A 23,231-nucleotide genomic window follows, 5' to 3' on the forward strand; every position below is an offset into this window, starting at 1 on the left:
CCATTTCTCCAGCCTGTCAAGGTCCCTCTGGGTGGCAGCACAACCCTCTGGTGCATCAGCCAGTCCTCCCAGTTTTGTGTCATCAGCAAATTTGCTGAGGGTACACTCTGCCCCATCATTCAGATCGTTTGTGAAGATTTTGAACAGGACTGGACCCAGTATTGACCCCTGGGGTACACCACTAGTCACTGGCCTCTGAGTAGATGTTGCACCCTTGCATCACCACCCTTTGTGCCTGGCTGTTCAGTCAGTTTTCAGTCCACCCTGTTGTCTGCTCCTCCTGCCAGTGTATGCCACAGCTTGTCTATGGGGATCTTATTGGTGATAGTTTCAAAGGCTTTTCTGAAGTTGATATCCAGATAGACAACATCCACTGCTCTCAGAATGTTTACGAGGCCAGTCTTTTCATCGCAGAAGTTTATCAAACATGACTTTCCCTCGTTGAAGGCATTCTGACGTCTCCTGATGATTTTGTTGTCTGTCATGTTCCTGGAAATGTTTTCCAGGACTAGCTGCCCCATCACCCTCCTAGGGATGGAGGTGAGTCTGAGTGGTTTGTAGTTCCCTGTATCTGCCTTCTTGCCCTTCTTGAAGATAGGAGAGACTTTTCTTTCCTTCCGTCTTTGGGCACTTCAATCCACTGGCCATGATTGATCAAAGGTGACAATCAGCAGCTTCCTCAGCACTCATGTGTGCATCCTGTGAGGGCTCATGGTCTTATGTATGTCCAGTTTGCTGAAGTATTCTTGGACCTGATCCTCTTCCACCAAGAGTACATCTTCCCTGCTTTAGATTCTCCCCTGGTCTCCAGGCCCTGGGATTCCTGATGGCTGTCCTCGTTCGTAGAGTGGAGGCTCCTAGTCATGGGAGCTATCCCACCATGTCTCTGTGATCCCAACAAGCTCATCGTCTTGCAACAGCAGGTAGATCTCTCACCCATCACCTTTATCCCCGCAGAGTGTGTTCGTTAGCATACAGGCACTTCAGAGAGGCACCCCAGCAAGTTGAGTTCCTGCAGAGGGTTTAGGGGGTTTCTCCAGAGTGGTTTGTCAAAGCTGTAGTGCTTATGTATCTCCTTCCATTTGAAGACATGGGTACTGGTTAGATGGCTGCTGCTACGGCTACCTGGCCAGACCTGGAACACGACCATCGCTCTGTACTTCCAGGTGTCCAAATGCACAGTAGGATACGGAAGGTACCGAAGTATGAAAATGCAACAGCGTGTGAAATTACATCATACTGAACAAGTCTAACTATAAGCAGATCGGTGCAGCTATGAATGGAGAAGATAAGGAGATACTAGGGTGATGATGAGCTGGTGTTTGTGAAGGGGTTCTGTAAGGGGCTGCCACCTCCAGCAGCTCCTGTGCCAGGAATTCCTCCTCCTCAGCCACACGGTGGGAAGCTCAGGACTGAGCTTTTGTGTTGCTAAAGGGGTCAGCACAAGGAAGGCTGTTAAACCCAAGAAGTATGGAAAGGGCATTTTGTGGTGGAGAAAGTTAGTGGGTGCAAAAAGAGGACCACTGTGTTCTGTAGCACTGTGCCGGATGAAATGAAGCTTACCAGTAACACAGTCCTTTGTAGCACACCTGCTGGGATGTATTGCATGATTCCTTGCTGCCATGGAACTTGCGTACCTTGCAGTCATTCTGCCCCCAAGGACAGCTTGTTTTCTATTCACAGAGATGCAATGGTAGTAGAAATCACTGCCCAGCCTGGTGTTCAAAGGAGACGGTGCCATATAGATGAAGACGACAGACTGGGGAATTTGTTCCTCCATATGTTTGGGAAAGAAATCTTATAACACCATCACTGTGGTGGTTAGTGTTTGGTGCTACTGTTTTCCCAGGTGACTCCCACAGCGCAGTCTGTCCCCAGGCCTAGGGTGGGTGAGGTGATTTGTCGTGTGTTTAGCCTCTGTCCACATCACGTGGTGTGTCCCATAATCACTCCACAAGACAACAAGGAGTCTTGTGGAGTAAATCTTTCTGAATAGTGAAGGATTTCTCCCTGCCCCCTTCTTTTGCATCTCCTCAGGGCTTTACAGTTTCTTGCAGCCAGACAAGCTTCCCCATGCCCCATGTGGAGGCTCCAGCCACAGCCTTTTGTCTCTTTTTTTTTTGTTTTTTTGGGGTTGCTTTGTTGGTGGTGGTGGTGGTTTTCTTTTTTTTTTTTTACAACCCATCTGAAACAATATTTTTATTGAAACAAACATGTAGTCCAGTCTAGCTGAAAAACAGGTCACCAGTGAAAGCTAATATAGATACTCTTTTTAATATCATTCCTTTACTTTCATAGGAAAAATAAATGGGATTGAAACCAGAAGGTGGACATAGAGTGAAGGCCCTGTTTTAGTCATTCTAAAACAGAAAGCTAGAAAGCAGTTTGTTGATTAGAATGATGACATAAGTCTCTGGATTTTTTTTTTTTTAAGTGGAAGAGAGTTCTTCAGTAGCGTTACAGATGCAGAAAAGCAGCGTTATATCAATCAGTCTTAGCTTCCCTGATGCGTAGGTAATAAGGAATACCTTATATATCAGGGATTCACAGATGAAAAGCCAGATGTGCCAGATGGTCATATATGTACAGATCAAGCCTTGAGGTGGGAGAGGGAAAATGTACCAGGCTTAGATTAAAAACATATGACAGAAGATAGTGAAGAGCCAGGCACCTGTCCAGAAATCCTGTTCCGATAGCCTCTTCCAGTGTGCTGTGTTCTGTTGTAGGGTCCTTTTCAGGGACTTTTTTTTTACTATAATGGCAGAAATGTTGACATTTGCTCCAGTAGCAGCATTTACCCTGAAGAAAATAAAAGCTCCGCTGACAAAGGTAGAAATCAAAGTTGAAAACACAATAGCATTCAGACTTCTGCCAAGAGCTTCTTGCTAGTGCTAAAGCCTGACCTTATCTAGGCGGTGATATCTTCCTTCCTGCAGCCTTGCAGCACGTTCCCGGAACTCTGGAACTTGTGTTGAACAACATGCTGCTGCCGTTCAGCATTACATCACTAATGGTGCTACCTAGTGCCAACAAGTTTCATTCAATGCTGAACTTCTTTCCTGCCACTTGCACTTTTCGATAAAAGGTGTTTGTTACTCGAGGGAGCACAAGGGCATGTGCATGTGTGGCAGGATGCAAACCCCCCTCTCTCCTCCTCCCTCCTTCGATATGGAAGGAGCAGACACAGCTCCCTCTCTCTCTGCTCTTGGAGGCTGACAGCTTTGATTTGGCCCCAGAGCCCCCTGGCCAGGACCCTTAGGAGAAGGGAGTGCCGAGGCGCCAGGGAGCCACTGGGCGCCCGCGGCCAGTGTGGGGGATGTTTGGAGGCTTCAGGGGCACCCACAGCCAGGGTGGGGGTGCAGAGAAGCTTCTGGAATGCCCACAGTCAGATCTGATCAGCCAATAAAAACCAGGACTCTCGTCGAGACTCCGCCCATTGTCGCGGGTCGCTCGGAGCACGAGCGAGATGCTGCCGCCGAGCGCCCCCCCCCGGGATGGAGACTCCGCTTGCCTTGCCCGCACAGGTGTGAGTAAAACTTCTCCTCGCAGGATTGCGAATGTATTTACTTTCCATGCACATTTGCACGCGTAACTTTCCGTGCTCAATACGAGCACGTGTAAATTTAATCCTCGCATAATGGTGGGTGTATTTTCCTCCTGTGCTTCCACATAAGCACGTGTAACTTTCCATGCACGTTTGCACGTGTATTTCTCCTCGCAAGATTGCGAGTGTATTGTAAATTTACCCTCGCCGTATCGCGAGTGTGCACTTCCCGTACTCAAGACGAGTACGTGTATCCCTTTAAAATAATCCCACACCGTGTACAGGCAAGTGTGTACTCCTCCCGGACTCAGAGACGGCTCCGCCATTGTTTGGGTGAAGCCGTGTGCATGCGCTCTGTGGACCGCCTGTTGTATTAGTTGCTGCCCCTTAATAATTTTCCTCAACTGATATCCGAACCTGTATTTAAGTCACTTTTGGAGCACTAAAACTCTGTTTCTCACTGGTTTAATAAAAGTCGTTTTGGACCCTGTTGTCCCTTAAACTAACCTCGGGGTGCCTCCGTGACAGCAGGTACCAGTTTTGTCCACTGAAACATCTTCAGCAGTTGTCCCATCATCTTATTTTTGGTTTATGCTCTAGATTTATCTTGAATGTTTATTTTTCCAGCAGTGGTGATTCCAGTGCTCTGCATAGAAACTGCAGCGGAAATTATGCAAGTGGAGTAATCGAAGAAGCTCAATTTGAAGTAGTGAAATCCATACAAAAATGAAGTAAGCAGGATAGAATCCTGTTGAACGTGCGCAAAGTTAGGTTTTATAGCAACGCTCGTTATAGTGGAGTTCTTTTTAACAGAAATACAGTTAGTGTGCATGTCATTCATATTATGAGAAATTGTGAGAAAACATTCTCAGACATATGTTAGGGCACTAAAATTTCATATGGAAGCTTCTTATCCTAAAATATAATTTTAAAGTGATGGCTCTTGCTTTGGATTTTTGTGCTTAAATCTTTGGGAATTCTCACTTGTATAATTTCAGAGTTCAACTCGGCTTATGATGCAGATGGACGCCACTGTGGATGAACGTTGGGATGTTTCTGCAAACCGTAGTGTCCTCAGTCAGATACAGGCCATAGATTGTCAAAGCTGTATTCAAAGCAATATACATACAAAAGACCAGGAAAAGAATGTAGCAATAAAAACTCTAGCCATTTACCAGCATTTCAAACTCAGTTTATGGCACTTCCAGGGAATAAAAACAGTTCTTGCCACCCGCCACTTAAATAGCACTTCATCTACACAATTTCATGTACACAGGCTGGATCTACGGGACTTGTGTTTTGCTGGGAGTTGCGGTGCTGAACAGAAGCCAAGGCAGGAAGTGATCACGGCTGAGGAGCTGATGCCGATTGAAAATGTGTGATGCTGCCGAGGAAATATCACACAATAGAACCTCAGTTAGTTTGGAAATAGATTTCAAACCCAGGGCACGTGAAGATGTAAACAGTCAATAGGACTGGGGCCCACCTTGCTGCTAACAATCGCATCATTAGTGGTAGGAGGGTGCAGAACAATTTCCATGATTAAATTTCAAGTGCAAAGTGCGTGAAAGCGTGTGCCCATCGACGCCGAACGGAAACAGCCTTCTTGCTTTGTGCCGTGTTTCTTCTGCTGCTTGTCCTCACTCATCCTGGATACAAGAGTCAGGTGTAAGTGCACCTTAAATCTAGGAAGTGCTAATGCTCAACATCTTTGAAAAAGCAAGCTTAAGCTTATTTTGTGTAACTAAAACGGGGTAGGATTGCTCTCTGGAATTGCACTTCTGATTAGTAGGGCTGCTTCCCTGAAAAGTCATCAGCTCACATTCCATTAAAAATGGACAGGATCTGAGCGGCAACAGTCTCTGATGAGAAATGGAACAGAATTCAAATATCTGGTAAGGTTAGCTATTGTTATAATTTAAGTGACGATTGTTATGTGGGTGAAGGGGTTTTATCTAGAGACTGGTTTAACATCTTGCATAGTTTATAACATCCACCGAGTAATTTTGGAGTTTATGCTCTTTAACTTCTAATTCCACCATTTTTCAGAAGCCCAGCCAGTGCAGAAAGCAGTAAGAAAGACAAACGTGAATCTGAGAGTCATAACATTTTATGTGTGGATAAGACATGTATGACGCTCTACAACCATGTTGTGTATGGTGGTAGTTTTGGGTTCTGTTCTAGTGATGCTTTTTCTGAGTTTCAAAAGCAAAGCGCAGGTGCCAGCAGAACTGCCCTTAGCTGAAGGGGAATTGCCGGGTGACCACACCGCTAATCACAGAATGTCAGGGATTGGAAGGGCCCTCAAAAGATCATCTAGTCCAGTCCCCCTGCGGAGCAGGAACACCTAGATGAGGTTACACAGGAAGGTGTCCAGGCGGGATTTGAATGTCTCCAGAGCAGGAGACTCCACAACCCCCCTGGGCAGCCTGTTCCAGTGCTCTGTCACCCTCACTGAGAAGAAGTTTCTTCTCAAATGTAAGTGAAACCTCTTGTGTTCCAGTTTGCACCCATTACCCCTTGTCCTGCCATTGGCTGTCAGTGCCACGCTGCAGCGCACAGATGCACCCAGGGCAATGCCCTGCAGCAGCTTGGGCCTTTGGGCAGCTGAGCATTATTTATGGAAGCACTGAGGCTTTCATGCACTCTGCTGTGAGCCACCTGAGCCTCAGTAACTTAATGAAGAGAGAGAGAGAGAGACTTCTGAGGGATCCATCAATTTTCCCTGTGCTTCTGGTATGTGTTTTTGTCTGTTTGCTCCTGTCTTCATGCCCAGAACATCTACACGTCTTCTGTGTCCAGAGTGAAAGCTGATTTTTCCCACAGTGACTCGGGCCCCTCAGATGGCAGATGGCAAAATGCAGGTGCAGGATTTTGCTTAAGGAATAGAGCTGGAAAGTAATACAGCCAGTCATTTATAGAGAGGAGATTAAATTCAGCCCATGTTTAAAGTAACTTCTTCCTTGCCCCCAAATAAATGGGTAATTAAAAAAAAGTCCTTTTATTCTGGAAGAAGGATCGGCTCCATTATGGATGTCAGGAAGCAAACCCGGTTCTAAAGCCCAGCTTCTCCAAAATGTTGGTGCATTTCCAGGATACAGCCCTGCAACTCATGAAAATTAGAGGACAGCATAAAACAATTTGTGTTTCATAACGGTAAAAACAGTAAATACAAAGGCACATTGTTGATGGAGTTCATCTGAAGAATTGTATGGAAAAGGGAGCTGGATTGGGCCTGTGTGGTTCAGGATTCCTTGGTAAGTGATTTCTGCTGTGGCTGCCTAGCTGCTGTGAAAGGCCTGCTGGCTTTGCACTGGGAAATACAGAAATATTCCAGCATGATTGATGCTCTTTCATGAAAAGCCATTAAAGAGGAGCATTTGGGTTGGATAAGAACTGTCTGTTCATTCCTGCAACAGGAATGTGGTTGTATGCACAGCGTTTTGATAATACAACTGAGAGAAAAAGTGACTGGCATTAGAATTCATGTAGAGGCCACCAGTGTTTATAAATGTGAACGGGAGGTTTCTTTTTGTTTACAAAGATGCCTAGAGCTCCATTCTACATGCAGACTCCGCAGTAGACATCTGGGAATGTCCCTACGAGGTGGGAGCAGAATTTGTGCTCCCTTAAGTGGCAAGGGAAGATCAAAAGTGAAAATTGTGCTTGTCATTTGTGATCCACCGCTGTGCCCATAAGGCCTAACTGGTATGTGGTCCAAATTATCCTGAGTAAAGCATGGACTGCGCTCTTGCCTGTGTAACAGTAACTGTGCTAATTGTGCTTGTAGCAGTGATCAATAGTAATTAATTATTAATAGGTAGTCGAAAGGTCAGCTATAACAGCAACCTCAGCTAAAGCAGTGCTTAAGGGTAGGGAACGGTGGTGCTATCAATGAAAAGCAATTTGCATATTCACAGTTGGCAGTGTGTCAAGAAATACAGTTATCAACTTGATTTGCGGGTGCAAACAGTGAACACCATCTGCTGCTGTCAATCCATAACATATACATAACATATACACCTTCTGACCCAGGTTCAGAAGTAGGAATTCGGCCAGTAATAGAGAAATTCCTGCAAATAGGGTTATTAAAGGAATGTGAGTCCAGTTCTAACACCCCTGTGTTGCCTGTCCGCAAGCCAGATGGGTCATATTGGGTGGTTCAGGACTCATGAGCTATAAACAAAGTAGCTGAGGACCTCTACCCAGTGGTAGCAGACCCATACACCCTTCTGAGAGTATTAACACCTAATTTGACTTGGTTTATTGTTTTAGATTTAAAAGATGCTTTCTTTTGCCTCCCTCTCCATGAAGCTAGCCAGACAATATTTGCATTTGAATGAGAGAACCCTAAAAATAACTTTAAAACCCAGCTAACATGGACGGTGTTGCCACAAAGATTCACGAATAGCCCGACAATATTTGGAAATCAGCTTGCTAAAGATTTTGAATGCTGGGAAGCCTCGTCTGATGAGGGACAGATGCTACAATATGTGGATGACATTTTAATCGCTACTAGAACCAAGGAGACGTGTGTGACCTGGACCCTATGGACGAGGAACACCTGCAATGGAATAAGGAAGCCACATGAGCCTTTAAAGAACTTAAAAAGGCTTTGATGTCAGCCCTGCTCTAGGACTCCCAGATGTGAGTAAACCATTTTTCCTGTACTTTCACAAGAAAGAGGGAATAGCCTTGGGTATATTGGCACGGGATCTTGGCCCATATTGACGAGCAGTGGCCTATTTCTCCGAACAGTTAGACGCAACTGCAAAGGGGTGGCCTGGATGCCTGCGGGCAGTTGCTGCAGTGGTACTGAATATACAGGAGGCCTGGAGATTTACCATGGGTCAGAAAATGACTGTGCTAGTATCCCACACAGTGTCTAACAAAATGGTGTAGAAATTATCGTCACTAACATTGTCAACCCAGCTTCTTTCCTCAGTGGTAACTTTGGAGAACCAGTTCATCATGACTGCCTGGAGACCATGGAAGCAACATAATCCAATCAACCAGACCTAAAAGACATTCCTATTGAAAACGCTGAAAACTGGTTTATGGACGGAAGCAGCTAACCGTGAGGGTTGTGCATGTGCACAGAGCAATTTGGAAAGAAAAGGGACTTTTGAACTCTCAAGGCAAACATATCAAACGTGCGGAGGAGATATTGAAACTACCGGAAGCAGTTCAACTTCCTATGAAAATGGCAATCATGCATAATAAGGCATTGGACGAACCCCTTGTAAGTTAGTGTTGCGGGCAAATTCACCAAATATCTCTATTCCTCCCACTTGGTACCCAGGTCCACCTAATGGATATTGGTCTCGAAATGGTAGCCTGGTGGAAGAAAATAGGGTTCATGATAGTATGTGCATTTCTGGGTTTACTGTTTGTGCCATGTATGATCCTGTGCTTTATTCGGTTAATACATTCAGTAGTCCAAGGCATGCAAATCTCGGGCATGCCTATAGATCCTGAAATGGCAACAAAAGGAACGGGGTATAAATTAATGATTTTAAAAGATAACACCAAACTGGACCTAGCCGCTGCTAGGCAAGTGCTAGCTAACTTGGAAGCTAAAGCACGAATCAATAGGATAAAAAGAAAAAGGGGGAATTGTGAGAAATGCAGTTGTGATTTGTGCTAAGATGTTTAATGTTTACAGATATAACCAAATGAGGCACGGGCTCTGAACCTGGAAAAAGGAAAAGGTGGTTAAGTTCTATGTAAAAAGTTATGAAACTTGCTTATGAAGTTATATTGACAGAGGGAACTAACATTTTAAGGGTTAACTAAACATATAGTGGGTGCCTACTAACAAACTAACATTTTAAGGCTTAGCCACACAATGAATGCTTAGTTTAGAGCTTCATGTAAATTTATGTTCAGAAAACAGAACCCCATTGAATGCCAAGATAAGAAGTTTTACTGCACCTAGCCGTAAACTTGAGGAGACAAGATAATGAAGATTTACAGCAAAAGGGGCGCCAGTCTGGTTTCAATTGACTTGGCAGCTTGGGTCCCAGCCAATTCAACATAATGAGCCAAGGGTAAAAAGTTCACTGTGACGAAGCTGAAGGAGCCTTCATCCAAAGACCCCTTCTCAAAATCACCAAGTGACACTGCGCAGGCGCAACAGAGGAGGGTCAGGTGGAGACTATGGAAATGGTTATCTGAGACTCATTTTAATAAGAAGCGGGGAAAGGTTATGAATATGTATAGGCATTCTTGGGGTCATTATGAATATGTAATACCTTACTGTATTTAAGCACACTTTTTATTGTTTAAAGGTGTGCGTGTTGGGCGGAGCGAATCCCCCACGCACGCAGCGCTGTTTTGCTTATGCTCTAATGAACACATGTTTAAGGAATACAAGGAATTGGATTAAACGTTGTTTATCCACAGAAAAAGTGTAAGTTATTTATTTCACATTCAAACTGCAATAAATACATTTATATTCAAACTGCAATAAACATGTTTTCACATCTGAAACAAGGGATGGGAAACCAGAGAGAATTTCCAGAGCCTTTCCCTAGCATTTTACTCAGATCAGATAACTTTTGGTTAAAACATCACAGTCCTCCCGTATTGCCCTCAAAGTGGATCCTGGTCAACATGGACATTTTTTGAAGATCTATCAGTGGATCCCACGGGAGAAGCTCCAGTAGATCCAGTTTCAAGCGCAGCAGTGGCTGGGGAGAAAAGAGACAAGATTGCTGGTGTTACTTTTCCAGTAGACACAGCCAAATAAATCACTGTAAAAACATTAGGGGTAACTGAAGAAACTACAGTCCAGAAAGAGGTTTGAAAAATTCCAAGGGAACGTAACAATGAAAGGGGCAGGCACAAAGGAAGAAATACTTTTTGTTGGTTTTTTCCCCTCATGTGCTTATCAGTCAGCAGTATTTCTAAAGCTGGTGAAAGCAATTCCAGAGGTTCCACGCTGAACATCTTCAGGGAATGCACCTGATTACACCAGTGCTGAATTCAGCCCCCTGCAGGCCTCTTCAGCCTCAAGTGTCTGTTTTCCTTAAATGTTCAAACCAGTAATTTACTGGAACGCTACTCCTAAAAACCAGCTTCTGCATTCACTGTGACAAACTGGAAAGAATCTGGCTGTGAAAACACCAACGCTTGTCCAGCGCAGCCAGGTCAGGACAAGTCTCCCAGCCTGGCACCTTCTCTGAGGGGCATTTCTGTAACTCACCCTGGCAAAACCCTCTTTCCTCCATGAAAACACATAATCCGTGAAAGCAAAGACACCTTTGCCATCTTTCTCCAGCCACGTTTTTTAGACAAGGTGCCCAAACCAAGCACACTCTATGACTCCTGTCAGACGCACAACTACGTTCAAAACGCACGCGGACACGCAATGACTTTGTGTCCATTCAGACACATGGAAATAGCTCTGAGGCCACAGCTGAACACTCTCTGTGTGATTCAGAGCACACAGAAACAGAAGGAAACGTTCTCAGGGCCTACTTGCTTTCAAATAGCACCAGTCACTGCAAAGTGGTGACTCTGGGGGACCACTTATCATGAAGAGGTGAAATTCCTCTTTGGACACCTGGCCTCATATTATAGAGCATGTATTTTATGCTATGCATTACAAGTATTGAAACTCGTATGTGCCTAAACACTACGGAATTAACTTTTCCTAAAGAAAGGGTATATTTTGTCACTGATTATATTCTTCAAAAAAGACTGCAAGACATAAGCTACAAATAGAAGCAATGAATAGTCGACAGCAAACATTAAGAACTAACAGCAGGGAACGTGTATGGTGTGGTTTAGAGCTGAATGCAGTTGAGGTACAGGGAAGAAGTAGTGATGGCTGAAGTTATACAAATCTTATCCCGGGGCTGTTTTTATGTTTGATGTTTGTGCTTGAAGATTAACGCTCGTGAAAGGTGATTTTAGCTTAAGCTGAGTGGATCTGTGTGGGGCAAATGAGTTAGTTGTCTTTGTGCCTTTTTTTCAGGCAACCGCATAACTTCCTGCACAATATTCTGGTGAGCAGGAAAGTCTCACATTCAAGTCTAAACTGGAAAGCTAGCAGAAAAAAAGTAAGAAAATCTGTGCTTAGAACAGGAACTTCACAGCTTCCAAGCCATTCTTTTCAAGAGTTAGGAACAGTCATCTTTTTCCTTAAAAACATGCCTGACATAATGACACATTACCCTGTTCAATTTCTTTAGTGATTCTTTCATCCAGTTCCTGCCGTATCTAGAATTATACAGAAAATATATAGTTAATATTTTAACAGCTACATTTTTGTAACACTAAAGCTCTAGAAAATTCTTAAAACCCAAACATAACATGAAAAAGCCTTAAAAGATCCTAACAAATAGAGACGTCTTGGTTTGGGGTCTGATTTTTTAATGAAGAGAAACTCTTGGTCAGGCAGGTTGTAACATTCCCATTACTGAGCAACATTAACTAGCACAAAACAATCTGTAGCTCACCTGCTGGATTATAACTGGGCATTTAAAAAATATACAGGAAGAAAGCACAGGGGAATTATGACAATGAAGGTCTGGCTAAAGTCTGTCATCAAACACATGAGCCGAGTGTCAGCTAAATGTCTCCACTGTTCTCCTTCCCCCCAGTCCCCGGAAAAGGCACCATCGCTGACTATCCCAAGCCTCCTGAGCGGGCACTTCTCACCTCACTGCACCTCTCTTCAGGCAGTAACATCCCGGGTTCCCCTGCAGCAGTCACCTTCTCAATAATTGTTCTTCATACAGCGGTGTTGACTGACTACTTACCCACATGGGTTACCTGAGCACAGAGTAGGCTGGTACGTCTGAGACTCCATAAGATGATACTTGGAGCCTAGGAACTCAATTTCAGCACAGTCCTGGTACTTCAGACACAACCGCTGTTACTACCAAGAACTTTTTGAATATCAGAACTGGCAAGAAGGGTAAACCAGACTACTCCTATGGTTTAAAGAAGTTCCATTATAACAGATGAAATCCACACACTGTCATCTTGACTACAAATGGATTCTAGCTTTAGGCTAAAAGGCAGAATAACCTTGCTTACAGATACTCTTGAGCAGCAGTTGACAACAGTATTTCAAAATGCTTATCTTAGCCACATAGGCTTCAACCCTGTTTCTTGATAATAATGTGCTCCCAGCTAGGCTTAGGAAGCTTTCTCCTAGACTCAGACTTCCGTTAAGTGCCAAATTGCTGCCAAGATGTCCCAGTTCAGTTGAATACAGAATTGGACTTGCAGCCACACCTCCACTGACGATGCTGCTTGCGATGAGAGATCTGTTTCGATGGCGTTCCTGAAGGAGATGCGCGTTGGCTTCTGCGAGTTTCTCATTAGCTCTGAAACATTCAGAAGCATACAAAGAATGACCTGTGGGAGGAACTCTTCCACAAAGTTAACCTCCAGGTCTTTGACTATTATTTGACTTCTGAAAGTAGAAGGGATTAAGACTGTCCAAAACAAGAATATAATTTGATCCGAGGTTTTTTGGAGAGCCTATTTCTAAGAAGTCACATTACCTAGAAGGACCAGCAAGTTACCAACACTTTGGACTTGCCAGCATTAGGGCTTCAAAGCAACCTGTGAATGCCATGTGTTTACAGCGCTTCTTCTGAAAGGCATGTCATGTGCCTAAGAACTCTGGGCTCTCTCTCTGAGCTCAAACCTCAGACATGGTGCTAAAATGGAATCCAGAAAAGATTTCTTTTGCTTCACAGAATCAAATTCTGCTGCCTGAAGAGCCTGTCATTCAAGCATCAAGTTTATCTTTTCTGACATACACAGAATAAGAGGAGGAGATTATTAGAGATTAGCAAAAAGGCTGCCTGTTAAAGCACAAACAAGTTAAAAAATCCCCTAGTAATGCCATGATCAGTGGTGTTATTGCTGGAACACTAAAGAGAAATTAAGACAGTTCTAATAAAGGGGAAGGGTCTTAAGGTACTTTCCTCACAATACACCATCTTATGTGTACATATCTAATACTAAGCAGATATAGAAAAAGGATTTTAGGAGGAAAATGTATGAGGAAAAAGTATCTTACTACCACTCCAAAAAAGCATGGACTTACCTTTCCAGTTTATTTGCCAGGCATCTTCTAATTTTTACCTCCTCCAGATACAGCTCTTTGTACCTTTTCACTTCCGCCTGCGTGAAATCTTTTTTATATATATAGTCTTGTTGAATATTTTGTATCTTGTCCAATTCAAATTCAAGTTCTCTAATCCTGTGTTTCAGTTGTTTTTGCAGAGAAGCGTGATGACTGGCTCTGATCTGTTCTAATCTGTCCTGGGAGGCTGCCTGCATCTGAAGGAGATAATGCACTTTGAACCACCGCAAAGAAAACAGAAGAGTCCCCACCAGTCAGTTTCTTGTACGCAATTTTGAGGGCCCAGCTTTACTCAGTGAGGCAACTGTGCCTCCTCACTACCATCAGCAATCAAGGCAGAACTCTGGAACTACCACGTTACATTGCTTTTTTCATTCCAAAAGAAACCCCTTCTTAGAACCATTACTCATCAAAGCTACTAATTGAAATAACACTGTCTCTGTAAGACAGGGCATATAGAAAAGGATTCCTCCAAGAAATTATGAGGATCCCTGACCTCTACCCCCTGTACAACTTCAGTGACTTCTTTTCTAAGTGCTTTCCCCTGGACAATGACAAATCAGGACCTGTATGTCTGGCCGTGACAGCTCTAAGTGTCAATATTGAGTTCAAGGATGAACAGTAAGAACAAGGCCAGACAGTGATACCGCCCAGGAACTGCAAAACAGAAAGCCACCCTGGGCAAGCTTTGCATTCAGCGCCCTGCAGGCACGTTACTCACACGTGAAAGCACCATTGCCCAACCATATTTCCCGTCTTTGCTGAAGGGCAGTGGGAGAAGAAGTACAGCACTAACACACAGAATCAGGAACCAAAAATAACATACTACAAAATTATCACCACAAGAGAAGTATATAATTGAGACTACAGGCACACACAAGAAATTCACTTACCTGCAAAAATAGATTGACTTCTTGTAGTTTTTGTCTTAATTCTTGTTCGGCTCGTTCTTCCACTTCTCTTTTGTATTGTTCTATAAGGTTGTGATCCACCATGCTAGTCTTTAATTGATGTTTCAGGTTAGCCACCACTTCCATCAGCTGGCATTTGCTTTTCTCCAGTTTACGACGGTTCTCACGCATGGTGGACAACTCTTCTCGCAAATCCTGATTTTCAGCTTCCAGCTGCTTGCATTTTTCAGACTGTGCCTCCAACTGCTGGGAAAGTTTTGCAACCTGTAGACAGCAAAAAAAAGAAAAAAAAAGAAAAAAGATAAAAAAAAAACAAACCAAACCAAAACAAAACCAAAGAAAACCAACCAACCAAAACCAGAAAAACCAAACAGGTCAATACATTTGAGTGGAATAGAACTTGCTGATTCAGTTCAAGTATAAAGAATGCAAATAGACATGAAGCTTTTAGTGGCATTCTCTAAGAAAAAAAAAAAAAAGTCTACTGATACAGAGAAGGCCATGAACACCTTAGCACAAAGGCTTAGATAAAAAAATCCTCAGGGTGTACAACTTTCTCAAGTGTCCTTACAGAGTAGGTGAAACACTGGGTCTCATGACAGAAGCTGACATGGTCTCATGGGCAACCTCTGACAAAACTGCCAAGAAAAGATTGGCCTCCTAAGTTCAGTCTTCTCTCAGTTTTCAACCACAGATCTCCCTGCTGCCCACAACATTCATTCTGTCCATCATCTGCCACGGTTGAACTCCAGTAGGTAGCTAAGAAGCACACAGCCACTTGCTCATTGCCCACTCGTGGCATGGGAGAAATAATTCATCAGGCAAATCATGCTGATGAACACAAGTATCTTGCACACCACAACACAGATACAAAACACAGCAGCAGGGGAATGAAGAAATTCACAGCCTTTTCCCTTGAGGCTGCCTTGCCCTAAAACCAGAAGGGTATTTGTCAGCTGCACTGTGCCTACACAGCCCACCTGATATCACAGAGTGGCTGCAGGTAGAAGGGACCTCTGGAGATCATCTAGTCCAACCCACCTGCTAAAGCAGGTACACCTAGAGTAGATCACACAGGAATGTGTCTTGCTTTCATCAATTAGCTGCACACAAAAAATTCAAAGACTAAACCAGTCATTCATCAAAGCCAGTCAGGTACCTGCTGATGGTGGTGGTCCTCTGCAGCTGCCTGTGTTGTCCGTAAGGTAGTTATTAAGTCTTCCAGGCGGTTATGAATCTACGGAAGCATTGTAAGAAACAAGACAACACACCATGACTTTCCAGGCTGAAGTTTACACCTCATTACCAAAAATGAATATTTCTACAGCATTTACAACCAGCACCAACGATCAAAACAGCCTTAGTTTGATGCCGCTGTAAAATTGTTAGCAATCATCACCTCTGCCTTTTGCTTTATGGAAAGAGAACATCATGTGGGATATGATGAATCTTCAACGAAAACAAGTATTAAGCTTTTCCCACCCACAGTACATTTGAAAATCATGCCCTGTTAACCAAAGGGGAAGGACCAGCACTGTGACTCCCTTCCCTCCTTTGACAGTATCAGTACGAAGTTCAACTTTCACACCTAGTTATTTTCAAAATCTCTTCAGCACTAACAGCTGGAGTCATAGCAAGAAGCCGAGCTCACTGGTTACAATACAAAAATCATTTGCTTCATAAAGGTCACTGATGAAAGCACCTTCTCTGAGCTAAAATTAACCACTGCATAGAGGCACTGGGAAATTCCAAGGCTCACACTGAGTTCTGAAAATGATACCACAGGCATTCCTCTTCACTGCTTCATGGAAACACATACCAAGTGGCCAAAGGAAAAGCAATCCAGCACAGCAGATGTCCTGGAGTATAATTTTTTGTCCCGGTCTGATGATGCCAGTCAGGCCCCTGGCACAAAGTGCTTGGCATCAATATCCCCTGTGGGATTTCCGTGAGTTAACTTGATGAATACCTTTAATAATACACATTGCCACAAGTGCCTGGAGCAGCATCTGATGTCACAACAGGTCTAATGCAGACAATAGTGACACCAGCATATTTGTGCCAAATCCTTACCTCTCAGAGGTAAGAAGCCTGTATTCGGAAGAACACAGGAACTGAACTCCCCTAGGCTCTCCAGGAAAACCTCATCTTAAAAGTTCCCCACAGAAATAGTTAACTAGGCTTGGGAGCTCACAAAAAGGGAAATTTGTGACCAGCTTACTGATGCAGACGTTTGCTGGTCTCGCTGAAGGGCTTCGATCTTATTGCCCTGCTGCTGGACTGTGGCTTCCAACTTGGCATTTTCCATTTCGAGGCTTAAAAAGAAATAAAGGTCTTGTTATGGAAATCCAGAGCACCACTTGTGAAAGAGCAGCGTGAAATAACATGATCGAAACCAAAAGCATCCTTGAAAATAGCGTATGAACTTGTTGTGATGCAACAAGACTGTCCGAGAAAGCAAGAGACATCTGGCTTCACTGAGTTATTCTCTTACCGTTGCACACGTTCTTCCAGCTGTTTTACGGTTGTATTAGCCTCAGAAGATGCCAAGAGGAAGCCCTCGACTTCTTTTGCTTTATTTTCCACGGCAATCATCCACAACTGCAAAATCACAGCAAGAATCCACAGTAGTCAGGTGAGCTTGTGTGGAGAGGAGTCAACTACTGCTGAAGAATACAAGTACTGCGTGTGTGTATGCACACCCTCTCCTCCATGGACCATCATCATTTCAAGTACATTCAAACCTTGGCTTCTACTGGCAAATGACCACAAACTGTCTTACTGCAGCATCTTCAAACTGGCCTCTCCCATCCCTACACTGATTTCTTACAGCACATTTCTAAGCACCAACACTGCTCTTCCAAGCCTTTCAGTGACTTGTAACACTCTTTTTATTGTACCTGCTTGTTTGCTCCTCCACTAAAAATATGAATTGAAAAGTTCATCCGTCTCCTAAAGTGACTTCACAACTCCCTCATAATAGATTAACATGACTTCTGATTAGATCAGGCCTCTATACTTCAGTGGTCGTAAGAACACTGCCAAAGGTGGCCCCTGCCTCAGAAAGTAGCTTACAGTGCATTTGCAAGAAGGCTGCTTAAGGATGGCAAATTAGAGCAGGGCCAAAGAAGGGAGAGAAGAAGAGATAAAAAAATAAAGAAAAGCAAACAAATCCCCCAAACAAAACAAAAGCAACCAACCAACAACAACAACAAAACCCCAAAACCAAACCCAAACAAATTATATGCAGAATAAGCTACAAGAGCATTCAGAATTGACAGCATCTGGTGGCAGGGGAGGGAAAAAAAAGCAGAGACAGCATAAAAAAGCCCAAATGCAGCAGTCCAGGATTCCTAGTGTTCGTCAGAAACCAGACAACCTGCTTGGCCAAACCAAACAAAATAACCTATGGACACATCAGTTTATTTTGCAAAGCAACTTAGGAAACAGAAACCTTTTTCCAAGTAAGCACAGAGCATTCCCATGTCAAAGACTTGGACAGTAACTTCATTAAGCCTCTGACATAGATTGCTTTTTAAGAGCATCAGCAAGTTCCTGCTGCAGCTGTCTGATCATGCCCTAGTGAAACAGGTAAATGAGCATGAAGAAGGTTACAAGAACCTGAAATATGCCTTCACTTATTTGATTATACAATTAGACCTGCCTTCAGATTGAACTCAAAGGTAGGAACTCTTGCCTGCCACCAGCAGGCATCTGCACAGATGGTGACCTCTCTTCATCCTACTCAGCTGAGCACCTCCAAACTATCAGCAGCTGTTCATGAGGACTTGTGTTTCCTCATACATACAAAAGGCTCAAGTATTAATCTTCTTGGAAATACACCAGCACATGCTGCAATAATGTATTTTTTTTTCTAACAAAAGGCAACGAAATCTGTTGCAATACAAGAGCGATAGTTCGACTGCAGATATTACTCTGATGACCAAAGGCAGGACTTTGTATTAGATTGTCCTTTGTTCTGTTCATCCATTACACAAATATAGTGCTAGAGTTAGGCTAGGTTACGACTGGACTCGATGATCCTGAGGGTCTCTTCCAACCGAAATGATTCTTTGATTCTATAATTAAATGAATACATCTATGTGAAAGCTCTTTTGAGATACACTTTAAGTACATGTTCAAGCACACCCTTTTGCAGTCTTCTTACTGAGTTTATTTAAAAATAACAACTGCCTTTATACTGGCAGATTAGATTTACAAAAGTCTGGATGCACTCTCCCATTACCTACAGCTCCCCTACCTCCCTTCCTACCCCCTATATCTCCCTGCCTTTATTCTTTTCCACCACTTTTCTCAACAAAAAACATCTGCATGCAGAAATGGGAGCAACACATGGGTCCTGCATGTTTAAGGGACATAATTTTATGCTAGTGCTCTGCATAGGAGCATGTTTCATATTCATGTACTGTGTGAATTTGCAGAAAGACAGTTTAACAGATGTCCTAATGAGTCTTCTGTCCAGTTAATTAGTCTTTCACAGAGTCACAAAGAAAGAACACATTTAAATATGGCCACACATCATAAAACAGAGAATAGGAAGCTTAGGTCAGTGTCTGAAATGAACTTCTTGAGGACCAGGCAGGACCCTTAGAACCCCCAAAAAACATCCATAAATTAACAGTGGCCACTACTAATACTCTTCAATTTTGATAGCAACTTATGGAAAAGCAATTTTTTTTTTTTTTATGTAGGAGCTTAATATAAATTCATCCCCCACCGCTTCACTTGTCTGCATCTTCATTTCTCAACCCTTGCATTTTGGATTGTTCTTCCCTTTATACCATTCTTACTTGTGTCATCAGTGCAATACATAGATAAAACCCATTAAATAATTAAAATCATTCCAAAGGGCAAAAATGGACTAAAGAAAAGGTGAAAAAAGTTCTAAACTGGCTTTTCTGTATACAACTATATACTATTACACATCATTACAAATGTATGAATGATGCATTTTCCTCATTCACAGTCCATAGATTTGGCTCAAATATTACAAAGCTGCATACTAGCAGTAATTTGTGCATCTGGTTGATCACTACATAAACACTGTTCCCATCTAAGTGATTGAAGGCTGACACAAGCTATTTATCAAGACATTAATTTTACATTACCTTGTTCTTTTCACTCCCTAGTTTTGCTGCAGGTCTGGAAAACAGAAACATATTTCAGTACTGGAATATTTATATTGCATTATGAACAATATCTAAGGTTGCTCTGAAACTTAACGTCAGTAGTGAATTAAAGTAAAAATTAGTATGAGAATTTTGTTAGATGGAGCTGAAGACTGAAAAAAAATTGTGTAGCATTATGTCTATTGGAAAGGTATTTTTGCCAGGAGGTATTAAGCAAATAGCTGAAATTACTATTCTCTGCACTTTACCCAAGGTGACAGGAATCTTACAGCTACAGATATATAGAGAGAGATATGCAGATACAGAGTTATGTGCATTTGCTATTTAAATCTAGAGGTTCAGCTCTTTTCAGTATTGAGAATCCTTCTCTTACAGGTCAAAGCAGCCTAATTTTGGATTCTCTGGTGTACTGGGTCTGGCTGGGATGGAGTTAATTTTCTTCATAGCAGCTCGCACATCGCTGCGTGTTAGATTTCTGACCAGGGCAGTGTTGATAACACACCAATGCTTGAGCTGTTGCTGGACAGTGCTTGGACAGCATCAGCACCTACTGTTTCTCACTTTGCCTCCCGCAACAGTAACTTTGGGGCGAGCAAGAAGTCGGGAGGGGATAGAGCTGGAAAAAAAAAATAATTCAAAAGGCAGAAAGAACTAAGATGCCTGCAGTGGAAGAGTAATTTTAGTCTCTCCTCTCTCTTTTGGAAAAGATAAAATATATATATATTTATGCACACACACACACTCACACTCAGGTAATTATTCAGAATTTGTGCACGTCTGACCTTATCATTAACTTGGCTGGTATGCTCAAAGCACTCCAAGCTAAAAACAAGTAGTTTTGAATACAAAGGGCATCAGGTAGTATTGTCATATGAAAGAATAAGAATCATTGTGCACTCAGGTTTACAAAACTTCCTGTTAGCTTTTAGGTCAACCTTTATCATGAAAAAGTTTTATTTACAATATTCCTTCTATTCTGTACCTTCTTCCATCTTGAGATGTTTCACTGAAAGTGCTGTCATCCAGTACTTGAAAATGATTCCCAGTAGAAGAGCTCATCTGCTGATCAGCCTTCTTCTTTGAAGCCTGTCTTTTATTTTTCTTTGAAACTTTGGCATTTGGGGAAAGTTTACTACAAAAGAAAAAGAAGGAAAGGGAAGGAAAGGGAAGGAAAGGGAAGGAAAGGGAAGGAAAGGGAAGGAAAGGGAAGGAAAGGGAAGGAAAGGGAAGGAAAGGGAAGGAAAGGGAAGGAAAGGGAAGGGAAGGGAAGGGAAGGGAAGGGAAGGAAAGGGAAGGAAAGGGAAGGGAAGGGAAGGGAAGGGAAGGAAAGGGAAGGAAAGGGAAGGAAAGGGAAGGAAAGGGAAGGAAAGGGAAGGAAAGGGAAGGAAAGGGAAGGAAAGGGAAGGAAAGGGAAGGAAAGGGAAGGAAAGGGAAGGAAAGGGAAGGAAAGGGAAGGAAAGGGAAGGAAAGGGAAGGAAAGGGAAGGAAAGGGAAGGAAAGGGAAGGAAAGGGAAGGAAAGGGAAGGAAAGGGAAGGAAAGGGAAAGAAAGGGAAGGAAAGGGAAAGAAAGGGAAAGAAAGGGAAAGAAAGGGAAAGAAAGGGAAAGAAAGAAAGGGAGATCATCAGCTGAGTAGCTTTACAGAAAAAAGCCCTGTGTAACAGATGTACTTAAGATGCTGCCCAGAAACAACGGAGATGAAAAATACCTATGACAAAATACAGAGTTGACTCCAAAGACCCTGGAAGACACTCAAGTATTTTAATAATGTTCCCCTAGGAATGAGCAAGAAATGTGGAATCTGAGCTAGATTCAGCTAAGCTGAAACATATTTCATATCCCCATTAGAGGAAGTACCTAGAGCAGAGATGCCTTTGAAGGACAGACAGGAAAAAAACTCCTGCTTAGGGTTGCGTAAAAATATCTGTGCCTTCGTCAAACTTTTGAGCTTGGTTTGGTAATATCTTTTCCCTTTTCCTGACAAAGAACATCTGGACTTTATGAAAACACCAACTGCATGAAGATCACTCAAAATAATCTAGAAAAGGGAGAACGCGAAGTAAACTGTAAGTTCCTATTTCCTGGTTGGCCATTTCCTACAAAAATAAGTAGGGAGTTTTTCAGTCTCCAGCTCTGGTTTTGAAGGCGCATTTTGCCTCGGTATTGACAAGGAAATCTGCAGGAATTTGTCTGTTTGGTTTTTTTTTTTTTTGAGCACGCAATTTTTTTTTTGAGCACGCAATAAATCAATACACTTGAATCTCCGTTATGAGCTTAGGGGTTTTAATTTTCTTTTGTTTTTTCTTAAATTTTTGAGAAGCAGTGGACTACTCGGCATGGCTTTCGGCATTGAGGAAACTACTTCAACTACTACAATATTTGAAAACCTAAAAGATACTTAGAGTAGTACTACAAATAAAAATTAGACATTATTTCCTTAGTTTACCCTTTCATTGGCATCTTGATGCATCTCGACCTCTCCTCAGATGAAAAATTCTTTTCGTCTTTGACTTCTGCAGTGTTTCCAGTCTCAATTTTCGAAGAGTCCTTCTTCCTTAGAGTAACCTTTTGTTTCATTGGCTGATCAGTAATGTTGCCTGGTGGTGGATTTAATTTATCAAGATCTTCCTGGTTTGCCATCACCTCAGTTTTGAAACATCTTTGTTTGCTTTTTTCCTTCTCAACCTACAAAAAGAAAGTTAAACTGCGTGTATTTCTCAGTATTTCTAGAAGAAACACCATACTCAAGACTGAATAATTCAGTGTTTACCTCCGAAATCACATAAAAGAAAAAAAAATAAAATTCATACGGAGAAGCACTTTCACAAAATTACACTACAAAGTGTGTTAAGCCATTGAAAGTACTTTGAATTCACTCATGATTAAAGAGATAACAAAAACACAGCCCTTAGAAAGAAAACAACAGTGTTTTTTAAAACACGAACAACAAAAAGTGAAAGCATTACTGATGGACAAAGAGCTAGAAGGACTGCACAATGTTAGCTGTAAAAACACAACAACAAAAATCACGTGGAAGTGTGCGGGGCTACTGTCTCCTTAATGAGGGTAAAAAGAATAAAGATCCCAAATGCACAGGCAGAAATGGTTTCACAGCAAACAGGAATTTTGGCCAAGGACAAGGAAGACACACCGTGCAGAAACCACAGCAAATCAATAGATCATTTAAGACCCTGTTCAGAAGCTATTTTCATTCTTTGATTCAGAATCAGAATTGACAGCACTGTGCGCATTTCTTTTTCTGGCAAAGAAGTGAGAATTATTGACACTGGAACTGAGTGCCACCTACTGTTGAACTGCAACAGTAACACAGACTGTTTTCCAAAAAAGGGGGAAAAGGACAACTCTCCACTTCTCTCTTTATTCATAACTAATGTATTTCCACTAAAACAAAACCCAATTTGCACAAAGCATCTTCCCTTAATGATGAATAGCTGAAGTGAACAGGACCATTGATATGGACAAAGACTAAAGAATAAGGAGTAGCAGGTGAACTTCT

At 42.5% G+C, this 23,231-nt stretch overlaps 2 protein-coding genes across 2 annotated transcripts in view; both read right to left on the reverse strand.

The window, feature by feature from the left end:
- LOC309452341 (uncharacterized protein) overlaps window positions 1–22,354 on the reverse strand; it is a gene marked incomplete at its 5' end in the record, with an annotated part of 36,868 nt that extends 14,514 nt beyond the window's left edge. Inside the window, 6 exons of the mRNA XM_082076981.1 lie at window positions 15,726–15,803; window positions 16,788–16,881; window positions 17,061–17,167; window positions 19,696–19,729; window positions 20,699–20,848; window positions 22,161–22,354. Of these exons, the coding sequence (XP_081933107.1) occupies window positions 15,726–15,803; window positions 16,788–16,881; window positions 17,061–17,167; window positions 19,696–19,729; window positions 20,699–20,848; window positions 22,161–22,354 (657 nt within the window). The remainder of the gene's footprint in view (window positions 1–15,725; window positions 15,804–16,787; window positions 16,882–17,060; window positions 17,168–19,695; window positions 19,730–20,698; window positions 20,849–22,160) is intronic.
- LOC309452336 (ankyrin repeat domain-containing protein 26-like) lies at window positions 12,421–15,191 on the reverse strand. Its single transcript, XM_082076977.1, has 4 exons — window positions 15,138–15,191; window positions 14,549–14,830; window positions 13,617–13,852; window positions 12,421–12,885 (listed from the first exon to the last, which is right to left on the reverse strand). Exons 2-4 carry the CDS (start codon window positions 14,735–14,737, stop codon window positions 12,567–12,569), a joined length of 744 nt encoding a protein of 247 aa, XP_081933103.1. The 5' UTR covers window positions 14,738–14,830; window positions 15,138–15,191; the 3' UTR covers window positions 12,421–12,566.
- Window positions 22,355–23,231: the final 877 nt, after the last annotated feature.

Source organism: Streptopelia decaocto (assembly GCF_964273445.1).
Source record: "Streptopelia decaocto genome assembly, contig: HAP1_SCAFFOLD_217, whole genome shotgun sequence".
Classification (NCBI taxonomy): Eukaryota; Metazoa; Chordata; class Aves; order Columbiformes; family Columbidae; genus Streptopelia; species Streptopelia decaocto.